The sequence below is a fragment of the Falco rusticolus genome, chromosome 4, assembly GCF_015220075.1.
Source record: "Falco rusticolus isolate bFalRus1 chromosome 4, bFalRus1.pri, whole genome shotgun sequence".
NCBI lineage: Eukaryota > Metazoa > Chordata > Aves > Falconiformes > Falconidae > Falco > Falco rusticolus.
The window spans coordinates 4618723-4645331 of record NC_051190.1 but is presented as its reverse complement, the minus strand read 5'-3'; the positions used below and the strand labels follow the sequence as shown (position 1 = coordinate 4645331).

General features: G+C 43.5%; 2 protein-coding genes across 8 annotated transcripts in view; both read right to left on the bottom strand.

Moving 5' to 3' along the window:
- The window catches only part of LOC119147491 (vegetative cell wall protein gp1-like), a 516692-nt gene that overhangs the window by 335123 nt on the left and 154960 nt on the right, over positions 1-26609 (bottom strand). The gene's annotated exons all lie outside the window — the stretch shown is intronic.
- The window catches only part of FBLN2 (fibulin 2), a 106898-nt gene that overhangs the window by 63435 nt on the left and 16854 nt on the right, over positions 1-26609 (bottom strand). For 2 of the 4 annotated variants that reach the window (XM_037386572.1, XM_037386571.1), the window contains exons 2-3: positions 24012-24156; positions 14470-15931 (exon numbers count right to left, since the gene is read on the bottom strand). In XM_037386572.1, the coding sequence (XP_037242469.1) occupies positions 14470-15850 (1381 nt within the window). In that variant the 5' untranslated portion in view covers positions 15851-15931; positions 24012-24156. The remainder of the gene's footprint in view (positions 1-14469; positions 15932-24011; positions 24157-26609) is intronic. The other 2 variants (XM_037386573.1, XM_037386574.1) reach the window with 2 other exon arrangements.

Below are 26609 nucleotides of genomic sequence, written 5' to 3'. Positions count from 1 at the left end.
TCTTAACACCCGTTGCTTACTTGCATTCTCCTTGCACTGTACCAACACCTGATCCTTCTTATTTGTCATCAGCTTTGGCAATTTCCAGGTTCTGAAGTCTGGAGCAGATTCAAGGAGCAAAACAAAAATCTCAGCAAGGTGGCAGCAAACAGTCAGCCAAAACAAACAAGTTGGGTTTAGGAAACCTCTCTAGTTCATCTTTGAGAATAGAATGAATCACAATTTCAGCAACGTGGTCCTCTGGCCTTCCAGGAAATGGACTGCTTCCTTAATCTTGCAGCATATATATATATATATGGTTTTTTTCTTGCCATTAAAGAATATAAAATATGAAAGTGCTGTGAAGATTTCTTTGCTAGTACCAGGGCCTACCTGTGTTGCAATTTCACCAAATTAAGCCAAGATTTGCTCCAAGAACAGCAGTATTCTAACCTAGTATGAAGGCAGCACACAAGGACAATTCTCATATGAATGTATTTAGGAGATAGTGCAATTACTCTGGGTTTATAGAGTAGCAAAATTCATCTATAAAACTGACCATAATCCAGATACTTATGTTCAGGTGCATGATGAACTCCCTGGGGGAGCCTAGACTTTTTCCTGTAACATTTAAAACACAGCAGTGTGAATTTTCATTGTATTATATGGCATGGATGGAGGAAGCATATTCATCATGCAACACCAACTCTTTTTTTCTAAAGGAATGTGGTTAGTGATGCTGGAGCAGCAAGGCATCAAGCCCTTTCCTGCCTGTCATGGGAAAAGGGGCTCATTCATGACCCTCAGTGCCATGTCATGCCATGGGCTCAGTCGGTGCTATCCACTGCATCCCCATAAACATCCATTACCCAGACATTCAATTTGTGGAATTTACAAACAAAAAGACAAACGGCTATAAAAATGTATTTGTATAGTGATTGTACATTTTACGAGGTATTTGTTTACTATAAAATAACTGTGAGATCTGGGAAAGGAATTTGAGTCTCATCAAAAAAATATAACAGACAAAGTTTTTTGTAACTGCAAAGAAAGCCTGTGAAGTCAGACCAACTGTTGTATGTTCACGTGAGATGTAAGGAGTTCTTTCTTAAAGACAACATTTAATTTTTAGAATTTCTAATGCTTAACAGTTGCGCTTTACCATTTTAGAACAATACAGGAGGAAGCTAAAATGAGTGTACACCTTACTGAAACTAATGGGGTTAATAAGGCATTGACAGGACAGGATTTGACCTTCAAAGTATTTTTTCAAGAAATGTTACTGACTCCATTTAAAAGCTGAATAACACTGAGCCATCTCTCTGAAATATCAGGGTCAGATTTTAAGACTGTGTAAAGCTGTTCACCATAGCAGAATGGGATTTCAGTATTACCTAATAAAGGTCAGATCCCATACTTTAAAAGGAGCGCAGATAAACAGCAGCGCTGATGAAGCGTTCCACTGTTAAAGTCACCGGTGTTACCTTACACACAAGCTGCTTGCTTTGCCAGGCCGTTCTGGCACTCTGCAAGGTCAGCACTCACCACGGTGAGAATGGGGACTCAGGACTGAAGACTAAAGGATGCTTAGTTTCAGCCCCAAAATGTTAAACTCGCTTAACCTTAGCATAGGACTGTGAGCATAAATAGTAAACCTATGCTGGCCTCTCTGCCACATGCCAGAATTTTTTAGCATACCAATTATTCACACTGAAAAGCAAATGTAACTGATTGATTCCAAAAGCTCCTATTCATTCTCCCTGGTTGGTTAAATCACGAGAATAAGAAAAACAGTAGTATAACTCAGTTTTCATCTGAATTGGATAGTTTCACCTAATACCAAGGCAGCAAGCATCCCTGCCTGTCCCACACATGGATTCTTGTTCATGCCACAGCACAAACCTGCTCCTCTTGTCCCTGGGGCCAAGTACAAAGGAGTAAAGAGTGCAGACACTACTGGGAAAATTGCTTCCCAGGGCCATAGGATATGCAAGGTAAAAGTCTGTTATTTCAAGAACATGAAGTACATTTATTAGTTTAATGAAACAACCAAAACTTCTGAGATCAGTGCACAAGATTTTGGAAAGTCTCCATATTTATCTTCCAACTCATTTAAAGACACAAGCAAATCCATAACCTGCTTGTGACTACAGTCAATCCAAGCTGATTGGAATTAAACATTTATATAACTGTCTAATGTAAAAACTAGTAATTGGCTGATGTTTGCTATACTCTTATTTTGATTTCATGAGTTTATTTTGATTTTGCCATGAGTTAAGACAATGCTTATCAACTTTGATCCAGAACCAGTAAAAGTACAAATTTTATCATTATTACATGAGACATTACTTAAGTGTATGTTATCTTCAATGAAAACAGTTCCTCAGAGTAAATCTCTTACAAAATCCTTTGGCTAGAATACTGTAGTTATGAATCTGGAAAAAAAAATACTAGGAGTTTCATGCAAGGCAATTCCAACACAAGGAAAATCAATCCCCATTGCAGAGGAAGAATTCTGGGATAAGAGGGAGAACTATCTTAATCTGCAGCTTCTTATAGACCATAAACAAGATGTTTTATCAAGGTAGCTGAAGAATTACAATTGGGTCTACTTGAGCTTTAGTGAGAAAAAGCCATCAGCTGAAAGCTTGATAGCCAAATACTGACAGCATTTGGCAGAGCTGTTGGGTGGGTGTAAGGCTTTCCATGCCACCAAGTAGATAGACTTAATACTCTTATCTAAAAGTCCTCCTCCTAGTGATTTCTCAGAATCGTTATTTAAAAAAAAAAACAACCAACAAACCACGAGTCCTTAAACACCATTAAACTAGCTTAAAGTTGCCCATTGTGCCTGTTCAATACAAAAGAGCTCTTTAACCTTACAGAGTCATAAGAAGTGGCCATTATACATAGTAAGCTCCATTTTCATTAAAGACATGTTTTCAGTAATGAACTTGAAATTTTTAATGACAAACTAGACAAGTTTGAACATAAGCCTTCTACAAAACCCATCCTCGCAAAATACAATGCCTGTATCAGGCACACAAGGCTACCTGCTTTCTCTGCTAAGCTAGCTGGAGCACATGACAGGCTTTTCATTTTAGTGTTTGCTTTTCAGGAAATTCTGTTCACCACTGAAGCAAGGTTTGTATTTCTGGAATTTCTGTTGTGTATGCCACATGCTATCAGCACACGTTAGGTTTGGTATTAAGTATAATAAATTCTATATTGCAAACCACTGACAGCAAAATATAATTGTTTCCTAAGTCCCTGTAAGATGTCTCAATCAGAATAAGAACACAAGAAGCAATGTTGATGCTTCAGTTCATAAAAGATGTAATTATAATATTAATCAATTTAACTTGTGCTCAGAAAATTATTCCAGTAAGTAGCACATGCAACGTCTTTCAAAACTCAGACAGAAACTAACATATAAATAGTGAGAGGTGAGAAGAAAAGGAAACTGAAGTATAGCCAGATGTCCATGTTGCAAGAGCTCATTCATTTTCTTCCCAATTCTGTTCCCTACACGAGCCAGATCCAGCCAGACTCAGCTCCACTGCTCCCAACACGACTGATGTTGTTGCTTGCAATGACTGTAAGGAGGAGGTGAGTGCTATTACACTCAGTGCCAGACTACAGTCCTCACACAGGGCTATGGAGCTTATTACTGAAAAAAAATACACCAAAAGCATCTCGGTGACATACTAATACCTGAACACATTGCATAAAATTGGCTTAAAATTTCTTGGACTATGCATGACATTGATGGCAAATGCCATTTTTTCCTTATCTGGTACTCTTCTGTCCCTTCCTGACAGTGCTCCCTGATGATCCTGTACTGAGCATCTACTTGCCCTTTCACTTTATTTGGGTTTTGGTAACCTGTTGACTTACTTGACACCAGTGGAGGCATGTGTTCCTCCATTTCTTTCCTGCAGCTTTCCCAGAAGAGTTCCTATAGTGGTCCACAATGTCTGATGGCCAACACCAGGCTGCAAAGTCCCTGTGCTGGGCCACAAAGGTCCCATGCTGGGCTGCAGCCACCCACAGCCACTGCAGCAGTTGGGGGATGCCACTCCACCTCCTACCTGCAGCTATCAGCATGCCCCAGAGTGATGGCTTCAGGTGAAAGGAAACATTTCCTTAATTGCAAAGCCACAGAAGTTGGCTCCTAGAGGGCTATGGGCAGGGGAGGAGAAGACAGAGAGCAGACAAGGAGGGGGAAAGTCCACAATGAAGGTCAGTGGCAGCCAAAAAAGCAGGGCAGGTAAAGGTGCAGCACAGATGGCCAATACAGGGCTGAAGATGCAAATTCTGCTTCTTGAAACAGAGTGTCTACATAGTGACCTCATACAAAATAAAGCTTATCTTAAGTACTCACTTATCCTTGACACATACTCATGTGCCCAGTTCAAATAACCTTAGTGGAAAGGTGTAGGTGTACAACGCTGTATGCAAACCAATTACTTATGCAGTACCAGTCACTGCAGATGCAAGTGGTAACTTGCCCTACAACTGGGAACTATAAGGCCACAAGGTTTCATTCAATGATTTTCATTATTTTTTAAGTTATGTATTATACATAGAGCAACAGTTCACAAAAACATCGATTTTCATAACATCTTTTAAGTTATTGATGCAAATCCTCCCCTTTCATGCAACTGTTTATACTATTAAAAGGTTTTAAACCCAGAGTTGTTGGAGCCATAAACATTTATTTCAGTACCTGGTAATTCAAAACGATGGTCAAACAACTCTGCTGCCTTCCAAATGCAATCAGCATCCTTATGGTTCACAACAGCAACACAAAAGCAATCAGCGCTTGTAGAAACAAGGGAGAAGGAATTGTTCTGTGTGTTTTACTAAATTGCTCCTCTTCTGGTGTATGATGGGGTTTGATTAAGTTGCGTCCAGGATTGCACACAGCATGACCAGGCTGTAGAGGGGCAGGCCAGGCAGCTGTGCAGGCGTAGCCTCACATGCTGCCCATGCACCCCCATTAGCCCGAGACCCCCGTGCTCCACATGCTGTCTGCAGGGAGCAGCTGCCTCCCCGTAACACCCCAGAGCACCCACGTTAGCAACTGCCACCACCGAACTAGGTACTCCATCACCATCAGTGCGTCCCAGCGATGGAGTAAAACCCAGTCATTCCACCAGGCAGCGAACAACTGCAGACCCAGAGGCTCTGTAATGTTGCTGCTTACGAATTCATTCCCTGCAACGTGCTTGGTGGGTCACAGCCACTCACATGTAGTGTCGGAGCAAAGACCAGTGGCTCCAGGGGAGCCAGGCAAAGGCAGGAAAGGGGAAAATGTGCAGTGGAGGTTTGCTGGTCTTAAAAATAGCACAATTACTTTTACCCCTATCCCCTTCTCTCAGACTGTGACTTAGCACCAATGACACCAGTGCTCTGGCATGGCAGTTTAGGACTTTTTGGTGGCTTTGGAAGAGAAATGGTCATCTCAGGCACAGCACAGAGAGACTGGGAATAGTCAATAAAACATAAAACCCACTCACACATAAGGGGATCTTTATAAAACTCCAATTACTGCTGGCTTGTTACCTAAGAATCCCTAAGAGGTAAGAGATATTGCTCACTGTGAGGCCCAGGGTAATGAAATTACAAATCCTTTCATGAGTAAGCATATGCTAGAAAGCTACATTTATTTGGCCTACATATTTGAAACTGTTCAAAAGGTTATTGTTTCACAAAATTTGGATCAGGAATTACTACTTACACTTGCCTTTCTCTAACAAGGAGCTATATGCAGGGGCGTTTTTAATTCCTCAGTGATCAATTAGAATACAACAAACACTACTGCAAAGAAGTCTCATTTAAATACAACAAACACTACTGCAAAGAAGTCTCATTTAAATTCTGTTTTCTGAAGATCAATCATGCATACAAAAAAAAAAAAATTGCTCTCAGATACATACTATAAATAACCAGCAAATGCAGTCCCCTTGAGAAACCTGGTGAGCCCAAACAGCCTTGTCTTTTCAAGTGGTTAATTAATTTGTACAAGAAAACTCCCATCTTATTTCCATAGTTTGTCTCCAGCATGTTTTAATTTCAGAACTGAGATCAACTGTTCTTGTCGCAAACCATGGATGGAGCTAACTTTTCACAAACACCGGTGTTTGCCTCTATGAAATAGGTGTATGGGATGGGTTTCCAAAAAACATTATGATGACATCGTGAGTTAGGTGCTCAATTCCAGTTGAATTTATCATTTCAACATAGAAGATTTAAACTATCTTGGTAACTAAATCCCATGAAGTGAAGGATATCTGAAAACCCAAGTCTATGTGCCGGGTCACTGCAGAAAACCTGTCCCACACAGGCACTGCTTTTTGGGCTTGTGCCAGCGCCAGCAGTGCTGCGCTCCTCCAGCACAGGATGGAACGCTGATACTGCCAATATAAATTTCCCAGCCAGGTGTGAATGTATGAAGAAGTGAAACAGGATGAAACATTCTCTGCACCTCCCCTTGGTGCCAACATTTAACACAATGAATTTCCTTATAATGAACAGTTCCAGCCAACTGCATAAGTAATAGTCCTTGTGCTGCAGGAAAAAGAAATCGGTGTATAAAACGCAGTATCAGCGGATGGGAAATCTGACTACACCACATCATCACACCAGATGCTGGGAAAAAGACTTTGCTCATCAGTGTGCATTTAATGAAGGCAAGACTTGCAAGATCTGAAGGAACATACATGTTTGTCCCATCTTGTACTGCAAGTTGTATCTGCTTGCCACAGTCCCCAGTGATTATCTGTAAGATCATGCTGAAGTGAGGAGCTATTTTCTTCATTTTAAGGGTAACTCAGGAAGACAGAGTGCTATCTACTCAAACATCTCTAAGTAGTTAGATTGGCAGGTACTAGGGTTTGAAGAGAAAAGACCTCAAGAACTGAGCATTTCTGTAAGCTCTTACAGATCTGCACACATCTGACTATGACAGGTTGTGCAGACAGTAAAGCACGGTACTGAAATTTGGCATTTTGCATACCAGGATTGTGCTTGCACTTCACAGATCTTTATGTCTTTAAGCAAAGATCCTCTAAACTATTTTCTCTACCTAAAAATCATGAACTTCTGGTTCATATACAGCTACCACGTAAAATACTCTGTAAGAGTTAAGGACCAAAACAGCCCCATAAGTCGGACACAAAGTACTGCTAACCAGGAGCTTGTGACCTTTGATTAATATCTCCATTTTAGCAAGGAGATGTACTTGATGAATGGAATAAGGTCTGCAGTGAGGAGGGCTTGGGCTTACCAGGGGAATTCTTGCAAAGAAAGAATAATGCTCCAAATTCAGAGTCCGCACCTGTGAGAGGCACACTGAAGCCCAGCCAGCTGGAAAACCAGCAGCAGTGGTCTGACCCACAGCAGTTCCCAAAACACAAAGGCAAGCAGCATTCATGCAGCAACATGTCCAGAGAGATCATCCAGACACAAACACCAAAACATCAACACTGACCCCAAAAGTATGCTCCTGGGTAGGGCATGTCTGGATACTCAAAATTCAGGTGCTGCCTACATGCCCAGGCTGGCAGGCTAGATCAGCCCTCCTGATCCATGCTCAAATTCTTCAAGCGGGACTATTCACAGTACTTGATAGAGGCTTAATGCTGCATCCACTGAAAGCAGGAACTTTGGAAACAGAGCGCCAGGCCATATCTGGCAGTCCGGTGCCTGGAGATTTGGTATTTTTTGGCTACTGTTTATTTCAGAGCCCGCAAACAATTAGCCTGAATACACTCCTCCACATCATTCAGGCAGGCTTTGGTTTTCCGTGCACCCTTTGCTCACAAATTCATGCCACAAGCAGTGTTTAGCACACACACACACCTGAAATTACAGGTCTTGTCAAAACGCAAAGCGCCAAGAAGGCCCATCCCAGCACAAGCAGCTCCCTTCATCTTGCTGCCCAACCTCAGCCCCTACTCACGCTTTTAAGTATTGAAAGGTAGAGAAATCAAAAGACAGGGAAACACAACTGCGGTGACTACTGCACCTCGGGCATGTTTCCTTCCAAACCGTGCGTGCAGGGGGGCACACCTAGCTGTGCTTCATCCTGCAATGCTCCGCTCAACCACAAACTTGAAATGACAGGTCCACTGTCAGCAGGGCTGGTTGGCAGTGACCCAGCAGCGCAAATCTGCCAGCTGGTCCGAGAGACCTTCCTGCACACGCTGCTCCTGGCTTCCCCACCAGCTGGGCCAGTGGAGCTGGATGAGGCGAGGGTGGCAGCCCCTGGCCATAGGCGCTGGGGGACAGCACTGAGGTGAGCAAGGGAAGAGGTCTAGGAGGAGATTGTGCACTAGAAGCCATGAGAGAATCAGCCCCCTGCTACCATACATGGTATTTTTTAATTAGGAAACAGCTGCATTTTTTTTTTCCTCCTAAACTAGCATCTGACAACCTAATAAGGTATGAATGCCATTTTTGGCAAGACAGATAAGATATATTTTGCAGTTCTCTCTCAAAACACTTCTTAATTTTATAGCATTTTAGTCTTCCTCGTTCTGCAAGTATCTCAGCCTGCCTTAAACCCATTCACATTATCTTCCTCTATAATCTTACTATCTCAGAACTACTGAACAAACAACTGAACACTGTCACCTGGGGCTGTAATTCATGCTGATTCACACCTGCTGCCCAGAGGCTTTTTCTTCCCACACCTCACTCTCAAGGTTTATTTTTATTCCTCAGTTATCCTAGTTTGAGTGCTGAAAGCTGATTTCTTCCTGTTGCAGAGAGAACTGGGACAAAGCAGACAACATAGGATTAAGCCTGAGGTAATGCAAGTAAACGTGAAACAACACCAGACCTTATACCAAAAAATATCAAGTCACTGCATTTAGAATTTGTATTTCTGAAGCATGATCCATAGCATTCTCCCACCTCCAGTATGCTTTATGGTGGCAGTAGGAGGGAAAAGGGTCAGCATGCTCAGGGAAACCCTCATTACAGGTCTGCTTTATGGACCTTGTTTCCTGTTTGTCCTCAGTTCAGAAATTCAAGGTAATCTTTCTTCATGAGCCTCAATATCAGCAAATGAGCAGTATATGAGTTGGTTGAAATCTCAACTACAACCTTAGAAGTTACAGGAGAGCCTCCCAGTACCTCTCACCTGATCAAGATCCACATGCAATGAATGTGATTCTCACATCCACTGATCTTGGCTTGCAAATTGGTGCAATATATTTCAGTTGGACCGCAACTGTCCTCATCTCTAAAACCCACCATGATAAACTCATTCACAACTGGTGATTTTTTAAAGTGGAAAAATACTTCCATTCTGAAACACAATGGTTCCAGCTAGACAGAAATTGCTATTCAGCCTGCCAAAACCAGAATGCAAATCATAAAACATTCACAAGGAGGCTGTTTGCTACCTGAGCTACATTTATCCAAGAAACAGCACTCTACTGGCAGAGTGCAGGGAAATGGAAAAAAGTGGGAAAACCATTACAAAACTTGACAGTAAGATCTTTATAGAGGTTTATTCAACCATCCCCTGTTAAGGGATTTTTTAGGATAAAGAAATACAAACTTCAGAAATTAGAACTCCCCCCTGTTTGCTGCTCTTGCAGTAAGTGACAGGATAAGATCAATGTTTGGAAAGAGACTGTATAAAGAGAATAGTCTCTATCAATCTCATCCCTTCCCTTGGTGAAAGTAGTTAATTTACACTTTCTAAACTGAGTAATTACCTCTACTTTACACTTGCAGTTCCTTTAGGAATGGAGTAATTAGCATTTGCCACAGAAACTTGACAGGGTCTGTATTTTGCTGAAGAAAGTTGCTCCTTGGTCTATAATCAGGGTCTATGACAAGTGCACTCACACATGGAGTACAAGACAAATGTTTCCACAGCAGGGAGCACTATGGGCTGGCATAGAGCACAGGGTGGTGAAACCCCCCAGCAGCAGCAGCTGGCCCCATAAGAGGCAGGAAAGCATCCACTGGGCTCACACAGCCCTGCAGAGCTGGTGCTCCACTTCCCACCTTGCAAATGGAGAAGGCAGCTCCCCAAAGTCACCGTTCTACCAGTGGGTTTTCAACAGGACCCATTTCCGTGACAGCAGCAACACCCGCATCCTCCCTGGGGGCCATGAGTGCTGCTGCCACCCCAGAGAGCCACCACCAAGGGCCGGGCCTCACACAGCACCCAGATAGATAATCAGCAAAATGGCTGGTCCAGAAAAGCTCAGAGCAGTCAAAAAGGAGAGGGGAAAAAATTCACCAAACAAATGTCAATTCACTGGCAACCACGAGTGAAGATGCTAAGCAGATCTTAGCTGGCTGACACAAAATACAGTGCAATATTACATTGTGTTGTATATCCTTGTGTCTAACAACAGCAGCTTTTTTTTATATCTCTGTCCAAGGGCTCGGCAGAGCTCAGCACATACCCCAGGGCAGCTTTACTGGGTATGGCACGTCTCCCAGGGACCAACCCGCATGTCAGCGAGAAGGGAAGCAGCACGTGCCAGCCTCACAGTCACATTGAAACACAGATGAAAAACAAAGCACAAAAGGAGAAAGAGAATCAAAACACAAAATTAACCTTTCCTGAACACCAAAGTATTCCATTTTGTTTCCACCATTAGATTACATATGAGCCATCAGAGATTTGGGAGATGAAAACTCGGCTACATATAAAACCAAAGTGAGATACATAAAATATAAGTAATGAAGCCAAGTTTTTAACCAAAGGCATCAGGGATCCAACCACAGCTGCATTCCGGTGCCAGGATACAGCTAATAGGAAGAACAAATGCAATAGCCATCTAACTTGGGCTGAATTTTTAGTGGCAGCAAATGTTTCAGTGAAGCCTCCTATATTCTTCTAAACTCTGGAGAAAAAGAAAAAAAGAAAAAAACCCCAGCATCTAGAATGTCCATACAGTCACAAAAACGTATCTCTCAGTGACTCGGGAACCTAAATAAAATACGTTTCCAGAAAAAAAGCAATTAAGATGGAATGTTAATAACTGTATTGATGGTTTCAAAGAAGGAAAAACGTATCTCTCAGTGACTCAGGAACCTAAATAAAATACGTTTCCAGAAAAAAAGCAATTAAGATGGAATGTTAATAACTGTATTGATGGTTTCAAAGAAGGAAAACCCCAAAATAAAGAAAATCCATCTCCATACATAGACTGATGCGAAAACCAGGAAAATCCATTTAAGTGCAAAACCCCCAAACAATCCCCTAACCCAGCCCTCCTCCCTGAGGCAGTCACTGCTGGAAAGGCACAGCCACTTCCAGCCCCTTGGGCTGAATGCATCTTCCCCAAGTCCCACGAACCTCTGAAACCCCACAGCATTCACAGCAGCCAGAACACCCTCCCTGAGCTGTCAGCAAAGGTGTCTGCACCCCACAGCACCTGTCTGAGAGCTGCTCAAACAGAATCTACACTCGCAGCTTCTGGGAGCCCATGTGAAGGGCTGGGTGCAGCCGGTGGCCTGGGACCCTCTACTTGTTTTAGGACACAAGTGACCGTGCCTGCATGAGGGCTGGCTCACATGGCACCCCAAAGAGCTGGACAGGACCAAGGGAAAGCCCACCAGCACCCAGAGGTGCGGCACCACCCCGCTGTGAGAGCAGTGGCCTCATCAGGGAACAGTGAAATGACCTCACAGGTTTTAAGAATTAGGGGATTGATGCAGTTTACAGGTTTTAAGAATTGGGGGATTGATGCAGTTTACATCACGCTGCTGATACTTGAGGGAAGACAAGAAGTTATTTGGCAATTCCAGTAGATCATTCCATTCTATAGTTAGAAATACATGCACAAAATTTATGTTTTCATTCTGTATCTGAAGGCAAAATTAATTTTTCTTTCAAGTCTGACTAATATCTTCACTCACCCTCTATCAGTGGCCCAGGAGTCACCAAAGAGACAGAAGATGTATGTGTTTTATTACTTGAAACATATGGATCTACTCACACAAGTCATAACCACATCAACTAAAACAACAGAACAAGTGAAAATACAGCAGTCACTAGGCATAAGCCCTGGCGCTAGCTGTGTCAAGAGAGAGCTGAATTTTGGAGAAGATTCTGTAGTTCCTTTACAGCCTGTACACATTTGCTTCCATCAACTGTTCCTAATGGGAATGGTGGAGCGGACAGGGGGCTGCCTGGCCAGGCCCCACTTACCAGCGGCTGCAGGGTGATGCACGTGGTGCAATGACACTGGTGCTCACTCCCAGATGTGCAGCAGCTCCGTGGGCCAGAGAAGCAGCAGACTCGGAGCTGCATCGTCTATAGCTGGAGAGTGCGGTACTCCCAAGGGCTACTTATTTTCATTTCTACTTCTACAATATCTAAAGGAATTTTTATATATATAATCTAGAGCTCTGCTAAGGCAAAAATGGTTACAGTGATTTCCAAGCCTGCTTCTGTAGGCTAGACATTCACACCTGACAAGACATTCTTTTGCTCCTATCCAGCAGGCATCCCAACAAGACCTGTCTCAGCCAAGCAGTCTGCAGGAATCACAGACTGGAAATCACCCAAGGAGACTCTAACATGTAGTTACCTCTGCTGCTAAACACTTCCACCCCAAGAGGCTTCCTTAAAACCTGTCATTGAAAATTTCAGGATGGTCCACCCATCCTTCCTGAAAAAAAGACAACAATTGTAAATAGATTGTTTTAAAGTCACATCAGAAAACTCATTGTTTAATAGTTCTAACCCTGCCCCATGTACTATGCACAGCCTTGACGCACAGCTCAGATCTGATGTTGTGGTAGGCTGGAACAAATGTAAAGCAAGAGCTTTGCGCTTCAGATGCATGGTAATACTAAGCAGCATAAAATCTGACTACAGATGAACTAAGTGCACCATTTCGGCAGATGCTTTTTGCCGCTTGCATTTGCACAGAGCAGATGAAGGTTTATTCAGGTTACACAAACTGGAAGGCTGGAATCAGTTCACTACTCCCCTGGGATAATCAGCCAGTCACTCCCGTTTGATTCATCTTTCACATAACAGAAGGAGCTACAAGTAAAATACTGCAGGTGTCTGTGATGAGAAGGTAGCATAGAGGTAAGGCTTGGAACACATAACTATCTATTAAATCATTTTAAAAAGTCTACACTTCTTAATGGCATCCCTCTGGATGATGTGTGTGCTCAGCTGATGTTTTCTCATTCCAAGGCGCTGTGTTCAAACACTGCTGCCTGGTACACTCCTACTCCTATGATGCAGTGAGGTTCCTCAGGTAAGACTGGTTTCTAGAGCATTGTTATGGTGAAATCAAGAAGTCAAGGTCTGACTCCAATAATAGCTATTTATCACTAACTGTGAGGTCAACATTTACAATAAAAACATAAGTGGAAATGAAAGAAAAAGAAAAAGGCTGCCATGTCTCCATTCATGGACCTCGTACATCTTTTGTTTGTTAAACAGTCATGAGGTGCTATTTGCGTTGGGACTTAAGAGTCTCAGCTCCAAACCTACCCTCTTCCTATCTCCCTGAAATTTCTAGAGCAGATGGACTAAGCAGCTCAAGGTGTTTAAGGGCTACCTAGATAATCCAGGAAGAAATATTACTGTCTAGGGAGTAATCAGTATTCTCTACTCAGACTGCAAGTACTACACATCTGAGTCTCATGAGAACATTTTGTGCCGTATCTTGAAAAAGGAGATATTACTCTTGATTTGATGAAAAATGAATTGGAAATATGAGCTGTATATGTGCTAATTTACAGTGATGAAGTTCGCATTCATGACAGTAATAAGCACTGCATAAAGCATATAATCAACATTCACTGCAGATGTCAAGAGGAATCCAAAGGCAGAGAGGAGATACATACACTTGCCACAGTTGATCATAAACATAAAATTCCAGCCCCCAAAAAAACACAAAGCAAGAGGCTGTCCTTCTTCTCCCTACTAGTCCTCAGGGGTATTTGAGTGAATCTATCAAGTTCTTGTACTAACGAGCTTACACAGCCTTTCAACCATAAGATAAATATTACAAAAAGTGCCGTAAATATTTTCATTGTAGAAGCACAACTGTTTCACTTCCTCCCCAGCAAAAGACAAAAGCTACAAATGTGATTACATTCAGTTGGTAATGGGATGATTTAAGCAGGTAACTAATTAAATCCTTTTGGGTAGAGTAAGAGGTTTCTCTAACATCATATTAGAAATTAAAAGCAAATAAAGGAAGGAAAAGGTCAGAGTTTAACAAATTGTCTGAAATAAAGTTAAAATACCAGAAAACACCATCCATGGTCTGCAAAATCAAAGCAAGGCAGGCAATAGTGAAATGCTATCTATTATGTCAAATGAAACACAAACCATCTCCTGAAAGAGATGAAAGAAGGTAACTGGAGGTTTGCTTGATTTCATGCCCATGTGGAGCAGTAAGAAGAAAAGAACAGTGGATATGCACCAAAGTTATTAGGAGTAAATGTTCTCTAGACATTTACGCTGGAAGTAGTTCTTACCTTCTGGTAACCTGGGGTTAGCGTGGATAGAATTGGGGTCCCCATCTTCCTCGGGATGGTAACGATAAAGCGTCTGTGACTGCTTTTGGGATGACTGACTACGGTCTTCCTTTAGAGCAACAGGAGGAGAGGTTGTTGCACTGAACTTTACCTTGGGGAAAGCATTTCCCTCGTGCATTTCATGGGAAGATTTTGACCAACTTGGCTCTGTTAGATTCACCTCTTTCAAGCCTAGATACATGCTGTTCCCTGGGTCTTCTTTTCTGGCATGTTTTTTCATTTTAGAGTGGAGGGGTCTTTCTTGCTCATGCCTCTCTTTGTCCCCTTGCTTCCCCTTTGGTCTCCTCTCCAATTCCTCCAGGTGCTTGGGTGTCTCAGTGGTGGCTGTTGTGTGTTCCGAAGGAGCACTGGTGGTTATCGGTGCTTCTTTATGCGTCACTTGCTGGAGGGATGCTGCAGTGGTGCGGGGCACCCGCTTTCTCTCACTTCTTTCTGTAGCACTGCGCACTTCAGAGGGGACCTTAGGGACTGGCGTGGTGAGCGGCTCAGCCGTTTCCTCAGTGTATGGATCAGCCAGAGCCAAAGCTGAAGGAGCAATGCTGGCTGGTAAGTAGTCATAATCCTCGCTTTGCTCTTGGCTGATGCTGTCTTGCTCTAAGTGGGATGAATAACTTCTGTATTTTTTTGGAGACTCCACCTGGGTGTTGTCCCCTTCTGGTGCCTCCTGGTCATAGCTGTACGGATCGTCGTAGTGCCTCTCTGGTTCACTGTCTTCAGCATCTATTGGACTTGCAGTGTTTAAGGCAAATGTGTTACAGTCTGGAAGCTGGTAGCACATCAGCTCACCACCGGCGTTCGGGCAATGGCAAACCTTGCAGGGGGGCATGTGGAAGGTGTGCCCGGCTACATACTTCTGGCCCTCATGGAGGCAACCTATTCTCCCACACTGAGGGCACCCGTCAGCTGGCACCACCGCATCAATGCAGTTCGGGGGCAGCTCTGGGCACAGCATGAACTGGCAGCTGATCTTGCCACCTCCCTTGGGGCATGAGCACTCAGTGCTTCCAAAGTCCACAAAGTAAGACTGTCCTTCGGGTACTTTGCCATTGATAAACCCCACATTGACGCAATCGTAGTACTGGTAGCCTTCACACGTGCAGCCGTGCTGCAGACATGTGGCACAGCACTCACCAGGCTCCAGTACGTCCTCGATGCAGTTGTCCAGGGGCTGGCACTCCGCACCCGTGCAGTCCCTCTGTGCATGCGAAATGCTGGTCCACAGCAGCACAAGGATGATGGCATTCAAACAGCTCTGCTGCCAGCTCTGGTACCTATCCATAGTCTTCCCAAACAAATACAGCTCCATTCCAAACTTGCACATTTAATGGTTTTTCTTTCTAGAAGGCTGTAGATTCAGCTCCGAATCTGCAGTATTTTCCCAAGTTACCTTTTCTCATAGATCCTAGAGTTATGAAAGAAAACTCTGTTAAAGACTATACTCAGCACGTACCCTGTTAAACATTAGAGGTCTTTAAAAGTTGGGACAAAAACCCAACATCTGGAAACCTAAGTACAAAATTAATCATAATGTCTTCCAAGCATTGTAGGCACTAAGTTTGGAGTTGCACGCTTCCCCCCCACCCCCATTTTGAAGAAAGAAAAAAAGGTCGTGATTATTCTCTTTTGAATCTGTTCACAAAATATATATTTTTCAATAAAAAGGCCTTTATACTTCAATGCCTTTTTGTTAACCTTTCTAGCTAAAAAGAGAAAGATTTTTTGGCAGATAATAAGTAAATACACAGTTCTTCCTCTGCAGATATAAGTTTAAGATAATTATTATTTACGTTTTAATTACAAAGACCCAAATCTTAAAGATCTTTCTTAGACAAAATTTAGCCTTGAGATGTGACAATTTGTCTGTACGCATGTTAACTCCAAATAAGGCAGGGTTTTTCTGCCTTCTTCCCCCACTTAACCATCTTTTGCACTTCAGTATTCGGCATTAACAGTTATTTTTTTGCCCCAGCAGAGCTAAAATAGAACTTCTTTGTATATTGCGGTTACTGTGTGGTTAAACATTATATTAGCTGCCCTCAGCTCACAGAAGTTGGCACAGCTCCACAGCAGGCCTGTAGTGCAGAGGGGTCGATTCTGACTTTGCTAGTTACAACTGTATATGCAGTGGATTTTTACACCAACTGAGGATATGCCACCATCGGCAACCACTTCTTTTATTTTTGACACCACCAGTAATACTTCAGAATTAATTACTATGCTACGAACAGAATATATAAAAATTAATTGTTTTTAAAATACTTTGTTAAAACGAGTTGAGGAAAAGTTGTTTGCTTTTTAATTACTAAACTCTTTGACGATAGAAGAGTTTTAAGAGTTAATCAGCTGTTGTCCTGAACATCAAAAGCATGTTCAAAAAGCTACACAATTAACATGGAAAAGTAATTATAACAGAAAAAAATTTGCCTATAGAATTTTATAGAATTTGTGATCTGATTATTTTTCCAGAACTCCTCCCATCATCAAAAAAATAAAGACCCTGGAACATTTATCTACGGGGTAAAATGTAGTCACATCACCAAGAACAATAAACCACACACGCAACAGGAATCCTGCCAGAAAATCCATTCAGAAAGATTACTTCTCCCATTCAAACTGGGTTTCCACCAAGTCTGCTTCGACTCTGCTGGAAAGCGGCCAGGCTGTGGGAAAAGCGTGCCTGTTCTGATAAGATACGGACAAACTGTGCTAAGAATTTCCACAGTTCTGCCCTGGAATTTGAATTACTGCAATAGGTTGTACAGAGATGAAATTCTTACAGATGTAGGTTTTCTACTACTAATTTGAGTATATTAGTTGAGTGTGCTAAAAGATACTGACTGAAGGAAAAATAAAATTGATGAAAAGTATAATAATGGCTTGGAAGAATCACTTTTTCAGACCCGCTCTCAAAACTAGGGTATTTTTTATGAAGGAGAATTTTCAATATGTGGTGCTGAAATAATTCTTCAGAATCCAGCCTAGGAAATAATGATTTATTCTACTTTCAGCAACTTTCCCAGGGAATCCAAATTTGTAATTATTACATAGCTTTAGCTGGGAAATAATGAATGGAAGGACAATTAAAGATAAGCTTCTTCTGTAAGGATCCCACAGCAGGTTTTTGTCATCATCCACCCCTGGGTTCAATGCTTCAGCAGATGCAAGCCCCTTGGTCAAGCACTGCTTGCCAGAGCACTGCTGGTGGCAGCTGAGCACAGCTCTGCCCTGGCCCATGAGCCCCCACCCCCCCAGTGCTTCCCAGGCTCAGAACGCCCCGGGACCCTGATGCGGGCCGTTTGGGTGTCACAGCCCCAGCTCTGGCCAGCCTCTGCGTGCACAAAGGTAGGGCACAGCGTTGCCTCCATAACCAGCACCTGTGGGCCACACAAAGGGGAAGCTTGTGTGCATCCCACTCTATCTCCAAACAGCAACTGCTCACAGACACACACTGCTGTCCTGGTGCAGCACAGCTCGTCAGGTACATGTGACAATGGCTCAGGACACCCTGTGAATGGTTCCTGCCTGCACTGCTTGTGCATTCCGGTTTCCCAAAACAAGCGCTCACTTCCCAGGCATAAACTTGAACTCCCAGCAAGAAACCCCCAAATTACCTTCTATCCTGAAGCAAGAAGCAGAAAGTCAGTCATCATTTGTATCTAGCACGCCTAGAAGTTCAAGCACAGCTGACAGTTTATCACAGGACAGTCCTGGTTTTGTGAAGGGAGCTGCTCAACTGCCCTCCCCCATACTGTTACCTCCTCTCCTCCTCATCTGCACCCCCTTTCTGTCCAAGGGTTGGTTGTTTGTCCAGGTTACCTCCAGTTTTTCCCCTGTTCCTCTCCCTGCTCCCTTGCCTCTTGCCCACAGAGAGGCCCTGCTCCCCGCCTCTCATACTTTCTGCTCAATGCCTTATCCAGTCTCTGTGTACCCTTTCTCTTCTGATCATTTTCACATCCCTCAACATTTGGTTTCTCAAGCTACCAATCTCAAATTGATAAGACTGAAACCCTTACAAACCCTTTTTCTGCCCATAACACCACAATCTTCCTTATCCTCAGGCTCACTTTCCTTCACCAGAGGCTCCTTATTTCTGGTGTAATGATTCCAACAAAAGTATGTGTTTTTATTCCTTTCAACCATTGCATTTTCCTTGTGCTTTCTCCATCTGTTGCCCACACCCATCGCTGCACACCCCACCCACCCCCAGCACCACCAACCCATAAACTTGCACATGAAAGAAACAGTCTCTACTTCAGGCACAGAGAGAAGCAGCTCTGAGTGAAGCGCAGAGACACAACTCTTGAGCCCCACTGAGAAAGTGCATCCCTCCGAGGAAAGGCTGTGTGCTTTTGCCAGCCCACGCAGCTGATGTGTAACTGCCTCGGGATCTGTGCCCTTCCCCAAAGCTCCAGAGAGAGCAGCTAAGTACTTGGTAATGGCATCCAAAGCTGGAGCTGTGAAATAAAGGTGTCCATACCAAGAGGATAAAAAATGCGCTACCTCTGGAGGACAGGGGAGTTTAATACCAGTAGATATTGTTGCAGTAATTTGTTTCCATTAACTATTTTAATGCTTTCTTTGCTGTCCTTTTACACAACTGGGACAATACACAAGGGCTTCATCTAAATGTGAATCGGATTTTTTTACTCTGAACTCTGTCCTTCGCTCACTCTTATCAATGTCATTGACTTTCACTGCTCAGTTGGGTGAGATGTCACAACAAATTAAGCCCTGCACACCTAAAATAAAAGTCTTTCAAAGCCTCTGTTGAAAGCTTTACAGAACTCCACAGCAAGGTAACCCAAGTGTTCATGCATTGCTTCGTGACCCAGGTGGCTTTAATTTACATCCTTTGTGGAGATTCCGACCCTGTTGCGCATATCCTGTTCTCCTTCAGTTCCAGGGGTAACCCTGTCGGCTTTAGTGGGGTCATACTGGGCCACTATTAAAGTAGCTGTTGCCAGTCCCACACACACCATGTCCTGAGAAAGCAGAGGTGCCCCTGCAAGGGAGGGCCAACGCTCTGGCTGGGACTAAGTCCCTCAAAGTCAACAGAAGTAAACCTGTGAGGTAAATTGGAAGTAAACAGAGGATGGTCAGACCACAAAGGAGTTCCTTATCTCTCAATTCCCCAGGCGAAGCAAAGATACTTTCTTTTTAAGCTGGTTTTCCATAAGGTAAGAGTCCAAATGAACATGAACTACAAGCACACCATGGAAAAGGAAATGAGTGTGCCTCACATTGCTGATTAAACCGGTATCTGTGTGGCAGGACAACCAAGGCTAACAGCAGCAACCATCAAAATTATAACTAGCACTGGCTGAAAAACATCATATTCCTGTCTCCTGGCAGGAGAACAAAACAAGATTTCAAAATGCTTACTTCAATTCAATTTGGGGCCAAAAGTTATAAATTCTGACATTTTTGCAAAACAATATATTCAGAGTGATTTACTTCAATCAAAGCCATAACATAAAGTCGAAAGGAAGAATGCTGACTTGATTAAAACAGTTCGGCTGTATTACTTGAAAATGTTGATGAAATCAGTGTGTTCCCACAGAAGATCTAGACATTTTAAATGTGCAACTTCTTCAAATTAAGAGGAGTATTTTATTGGGAGATTCTTGTTCCAGATGGTTTCATTTCAGTGCTGAACCAGAAAGCTTATTCTAGGTAAGCAGAGGGGACAGGAGGCACTCTCGTTCAAAGACTTTACACGAACACCATCCTTCTGCATGAAGCTTGCTCCAGAGAGCAGAACAACTGCAGGCGTGCATGTGTGGAAGAGATACTGCATGACCAAGAACATTCTTTCAAGTGTTCACTGAATACAGAGAGGCAGCTTTTTATAAACAAAAGGCAATAAACCAAATAAATCCAGCCCACTGCAGAAGATAACACCTGCACGGGAACCCACTGACTTCCAGCTTTTAAGATGTACCTGCGATTTAACCAGCTGCAGATCCCTGCAAACAGGTTTAGATAGAACCATTCTTTTCTCCATCCGACCTCTCAATTCCTCACTAAATTGTCCTTTTCAAGGATGGTAAAAATAGGTGTTGTTTTGATATACTTCTTTTGAAGAGTGTGCAGGACCAGATACAAGCCTGACGTGAAAGCAAGAGGTGGCAGACATCTGTGTGATCCCCCCTGTGCCACATACTGGGAGCACACTCCCAGCTGGGTGCAACTGTCCGGGTCAGTCGCTTAGTTTGTCCATTCATCTCCATCCAGGTTTCATGTATACAAAGAAAGAAGTCTGTGCACTAAGCTATGAGAAAGCAAATGCAGCAGCAGCACTCACCACCTGTGCACAAAGCAAGTTCAACAACCCATAGAGATGCTATGAACAGTCCTCCTGGTCTCCCAGTGCTACCCAGTCCAAACTGGCTCTCCACGTTCAGGCTGTACGTGACCAGCTGCCAAACCCAGCCCCTGGTCTGCAATGTTGAATCTCTTCTCCATTGCACTGGTGAAAGCATTGCAAAAAGCACAGCAGTAGGCTGAAGCGCATGTGCACACCCACACTGAACAACAAGGCTAACGTATTTCACCAGTCTGTGTATTTTAGCACCTCTCCCCTGCCAGAACTCTCTGGTCTGCTGCAGCTGCCAGCAGCTCTTAAATGGCTGCGGTCATAGTGTAGACTAAGGGAGGAAGAAGGGAGGGGACGGAAGGAAAAACCAATTTAAAAACAATCCCTTTTAAATGCAAGAGAAAATGGAAATCTGTGAGAGATCTTTCTTGTATGAAAACCAGAAAAAAAAACATAAACCCGGTAACTCCTGCCTCGGCTGTGCCAGCCAGTGGATTAGCTCTTCCTTTCACACCCTCTCAATCCGGAAACTTGTGATCTCATCAAGTGCTGGAAGGGACTGCTGCTGGCTGCTCCCAGCCCATCTCGCTAGCAGAGGTAACTAAAGTGCTATTCACCAGTTGGATGAATGAAAAGTGAAGGGTTTCCTTTACTGCCCTTATGCAACATACAGCGCACAAAGCCTGTCGGTTTTGCCTGCTAATTAATGAAACGTGAGATGAACTGAAGCCAGCCTTCTCATTTGGGGCACCTGGGTTAGGGAGAAAAAGAAGAGGGATAGGATATACCCCAATTCAATGAGCAGCTTTTTCTTATCGGAAGTAAAGCGCAAGATGCTTAGTCACTTCAGTGTTGTCAACACTCCAGTTCTTGGCAAAATCAGCCTGTTTTTAAAAGAAGTCATAGCTTTTGCAGGCGGTTTTCCTCAGCTTTATTTTCAGTAAGAAATCAGTTACGGTTAACCCCCTTTTCATGGAAAACCTTAAAAAAATGGACATTTGGGAGCCTGGAGAATCGTTACTTAATTCAACAGAGAACTCAACAAGCGGGACAAACAAGCAGCGCAGGATCAAAACTCACGCAGTTTCCCAAAAGCGGCTCCGATAAGACCTCCCTTCCTAGCAGAAGCGCCCCTGGGCAGAGATGCTCCTGACACTCTCCAGGACATTCCCCATGCTCAAATCCAAACAGGAACTTGACACGCTGCAGTAATGGAAAAGCATCACTCAAGGTATTTCAGCTGAAGTAGCCAAGCATTAGCAATAGTGACCAGGCAGCTCTGGGATGTATTCTTCCAGAATGTGCAGCTTCTGAAGCCATTTTTGAAGTCCTGGAGAGTGAAGGGAGCCTTTTTCCAAGTGCATATCAGGGCAGAGCTGAGCAGGGGAGAATCATGTCTTGGGTCTACTGTGTCAGTGCTCCCCCTCACCCCAGACCAGCCCAGAATAACAGGGCAGGTACTTGGCTCACTGAACAGTGAAATTCTGTGTCATTGGGAGTCGCCACTGCAGCAGATCCAAAGTGACTCAGTGGGAGCATGGCAGCTGCCGAGGACGGAGAGAGAAACGACTCACAGGGGGAAAAGGAGGCAAACAGAAACCCTGTCCCGCCCAGTGCACGTGGCTGGTCCTCATCCTAGCTCTGACACGCTGGCAACAGAGGGCTCAGCAAAGGGGCTGTGCGTGGATGGGGGCACTGCAGCAGCTGAAACACGCCAAGCACGCTGCTGCGGAGCCTCTGACAAACCAAGGTTCGGCTTCTCTTAGGACAATGCAAGTGCAGTGCCCATGCACAGGAGGCTCAGCGGGTGCTTGCAGCTGAGCCAGGGTCATACAGCTTTGCTGCAGAAGGAGCCTAACTTTCTTTTTAGTGAAAATAAATGTGTTTGTTATTGATAAACTTTTTTTTTTTAACACCACCAAGTTTCAGGTGAATATATATGCAGCTCGAAAACACGGTTAAATAATTCAGCTGTTTCCACGACAGCCAAAAAAATCTGGGAAAAGATTAAAGCAAACTCAGCAACAGCCACTCAAAAAACGTTTCCCAAGGCACAGCCAACAAAAACTTGTCAAAGCTCATAAGTTATGAACTAATTTGCACAGCGAGAGCTCTTCTGGCAGCAGGCAGGCAGAGTGTGTCCCTCAGCTCCACAGCACCTCAAGTAGCTGCATGCATGTGGAGACAGCCTCAGGAGATGTGGCAGCAAAGCCCCAGTGACAGTCCTGCCCCAGGTGCCATCACCAGTTCACTGCTCTGGGCTTAGGTGAACACTGTCAATACTGGTAGCTGCTCTGATAAGCAAAGGAAAGAATTTTTTCTCATTTAAAGAGCTGCACTCCTCCCTTCCCTCTCAGGAAGAAACAAACCCCCCGTTTCCACAATGCTCCCCATTATTTAGATACTTTTTGGTGAGAAACCGTAAGTAACTCAAGCAGAACATACCCCTGTACAGTCTCATAACCATGCTCCACAAAAAGCATCCTTTCAAGGTCCTGGATTACATTTCTCTCTCTTCTCCTTTCTTTCTCTAATCTTCCTCCAGGATACCCCAGTCCTCTACCCCTTCCCAATGTTCTACAGAGTTCACATATTTGCAGGGCTGCTGCTGACTCTCACGAAGGGGAAAAAAAAAAAGCTGCAACCTCAAGGACAATGGCACGCAAAATCTGAGCATCTCATCTCCACTTCCTCTGTGATCCCCCCTCCCCTTTTCTCCTTTCCTCAATGAAATGACTACGATGGTACTTAGAACTTTCTGCAAGCAACAGATTTAAACTTTGGGTTTATCTGTATTCTTAATCCAAACTTCTACTGCGCACGAGTCCTGCCAGCACTTCAAACACCTCAGCAGTGACAGTAAGTAACACAGATCATCTCCTTTTGTGGGGAAACATGCCGGTTAAAGCATCTGGGCATTAAAGAGAAGCACATCTGGGTACTATCTATTTCAGGCAGCCTTGTTGGAACAGTTGAAAATGAAAATTCCCCCACCCCCACCTCAAAATACAAATTAGGCAAAAAGAAAGCCTACTATTTAACTGGCAGCTTAGCAAGTGGCCTTTACTGCCCTGTGCACTGCCATGTGCCAATTTGGAAATAATTAATGACTGTTTGCATTGAAGGAAGACCGAAGGGAATGGCTACACAGTTTTCCACTGCCTACCTGTGAGGCAAAGCTGCTCACCAGTCAGAGGAGGGGTGGTTCCTGTATCGCCTGAACTTCAACTTCAGAACTGAAGAATTTGACTTGAGGCTCTCCAGAGTAACTTGGAGGGGTTTGCTTCAGTCTGCCAATTAATTCCAAATGACTGTCAAAACAAAATGTCAATACAGTAAGTGTGTAGTAAATAATTTTTCAGTAAATATGTCCTGACCTTGTCATTATCATGATTAATAGTGAAATTCTATCTGCTGACAGTGTGAAAATAACACGTATTGTGCAGTGAACATTTTATAGTATCTTACTAATTTGGTTCGCAGTTCCTCCACGACTTTATTTATAGAGAGCTCTGTCAACGTACCTCTTTTGATCCACAACACACAGAGTTGCTCTCTACAATCAGGATTTCTCTAGGAGTACTGTGAATCTTTACATGTTCCCCTCAAAAGGCACAATGATTTTTCACAGTGTAGCAAAATCCCCAGAAGGGCCCAAGATCAAACTCTTTTCCTTTATGACTCAACAGGATCCAAATCTGTCCCTCAAGAGAGTAAATGTGCTGTCAGCAACCAACTGTAGCAACAAACCAACTCCTTTCATTAGCTGTACTCTGCTCCACAGCTGAGAAAATACATGTTCCTCTCTCCCAGCTGCAGAATGCACCTAGCTGCAACTTGCACGACAGCAGGTGAACTTCTGCACACCCACTGTCCTGCCTGTGCTTTGGCTCTTAAACAAATTACACTTAGAGACAGCACACAAGGCCATCCCTGTCTTTATTCCATACAGAGAGGGCATTCTCTGCCCTATTCTTCTGGATAAAGACCGGGGGGGTGGGGGGGGTGGGGCGCGGAATGGAGAAGGAAGACTCCCTAGCTTATTATAACTGGTTGATAAAATGCTAGCTCACATTTATCCATCTCAAGCACACCACAGTGTGATCCTTCTCAGGTTTTGGAGGTATCATTGCTGTCGTCTTCACCTCCACCTCACACTTTGAGGAAATATCTCTTTCTTGAGTCACTGGGATTATATTTTCTCCGTTACAGTAACTGTTCTCAGAATTTTCTTATTTACAAAATTTTCAGCCCTCTGTGTAGCCCTGAGCACACTATTACTGCTGGAATCATACCAGATTTGTTAGGTCTGTCCTCAGCAGTGATCCCAAGAGTTTGCTGGGCTCTTATCTGAACAGATTCTTTCTGTTAGAAGGAAGGAACAAGAATAAGCAGCACAAGAAGAAGCAACTGTCCTGACCACTACTTCTACCTATAAAGCTTATCCAGAGTAAGGCTGGCACGAACTAAGATCTTCAAGCTTCACTGCAGGACAGGTTGCGTAGGACTTCTACTGCCAGAGGCCAGTCCGTGCCTGAACCTGCACACAAGAACCACGGATACAGGATGAAACAAAGGTGTGCAAAATACAATGGTGGCTGCATCTCCCAACAGAAACTGGTACCAGTATCACTAAATAGTCATCTCTTTTGCTTTGCTGCTGCTCAGCCCAATTTCTTGATTCTCCAATCCTATGGTTTTCTATAAGCCATAAAGGGAAGACAGGGTTTCTAAACTCTATTTAGATACATTTAGATACACAAAAACTCCACAAAGACAGGCCTGTAATTTTGCACTGAAAATCGTTCAGCTAATTAATGTGGCTGAGTATCTGCCCAGATTTTTTTTTGGTATGAAGGAACTCAGATTTACTTCAGCACTGACACACATGTCTTCTCTCCACCCACACCACGAGACAATGGACTGCAGACAAAAGCGTATCTGTAGAAAGTGGACTGCATGTACCATGAGGCATATTGCCAATTATAAATTAATGAAGTCCAGAAAAGGCAACAATGATCATTCCTCAGGAACAGTTTCCTCTCATATGGTGACTAAAGAAATCCCATATCAGGGTTATTATATAAACCAATTAAATTCTTTAGCTAAAGCAAAAAATTATTATTTTAATGGAGGAAAAACTAGAACATTTGGCTAAAATGTTCTCACAGAAATGTTAATTACCACAGGCATTAAACAAATGGAAATCAAAGCCTACCATTTGTAGAGCACTTTCAAAAGTTTTAATGCAAAAAATGTGCTGGAAAGAAACCTTCAATTTTTCCTCATGAATGAAAGCAAATCCCTGTAAATGAAGCTACATCTATCATGCTGCTAATCAGTCAGCAGCCACAGATGTAATCCATCAATCAAAACTGTTCCTGCACAAACTTTCCATAGAAGATAATGGAATTAATTTGGTTTGTTGGATACCAAAATGCAAAAAGATGCCTGCTCTGCTATTTAATCTCAGAGCCTACCATTCAGAAACAACAATAAGGCCAGATGTAACTAATAGAAGTTATGCTTGCAATACCTCCCATCTTCCACCCTGTGTTTATTCTTCACTGATCCTCAAAGACTGGGAAGAGTTCTAAGAGAAGCTGAGAGTTGCTGTGTGACTCCCACTTTGGTAAAGTGAACTGTCCTCCACTTCACTGGCTGGGCATCAGGCTGAGGAAGGTTTTGCTCCTCAGTGGCCAGTGAGTCCTTGAAGTGATGGGACGAGCAGGATGGCGTCCCATGCACCCAACACGCACACACT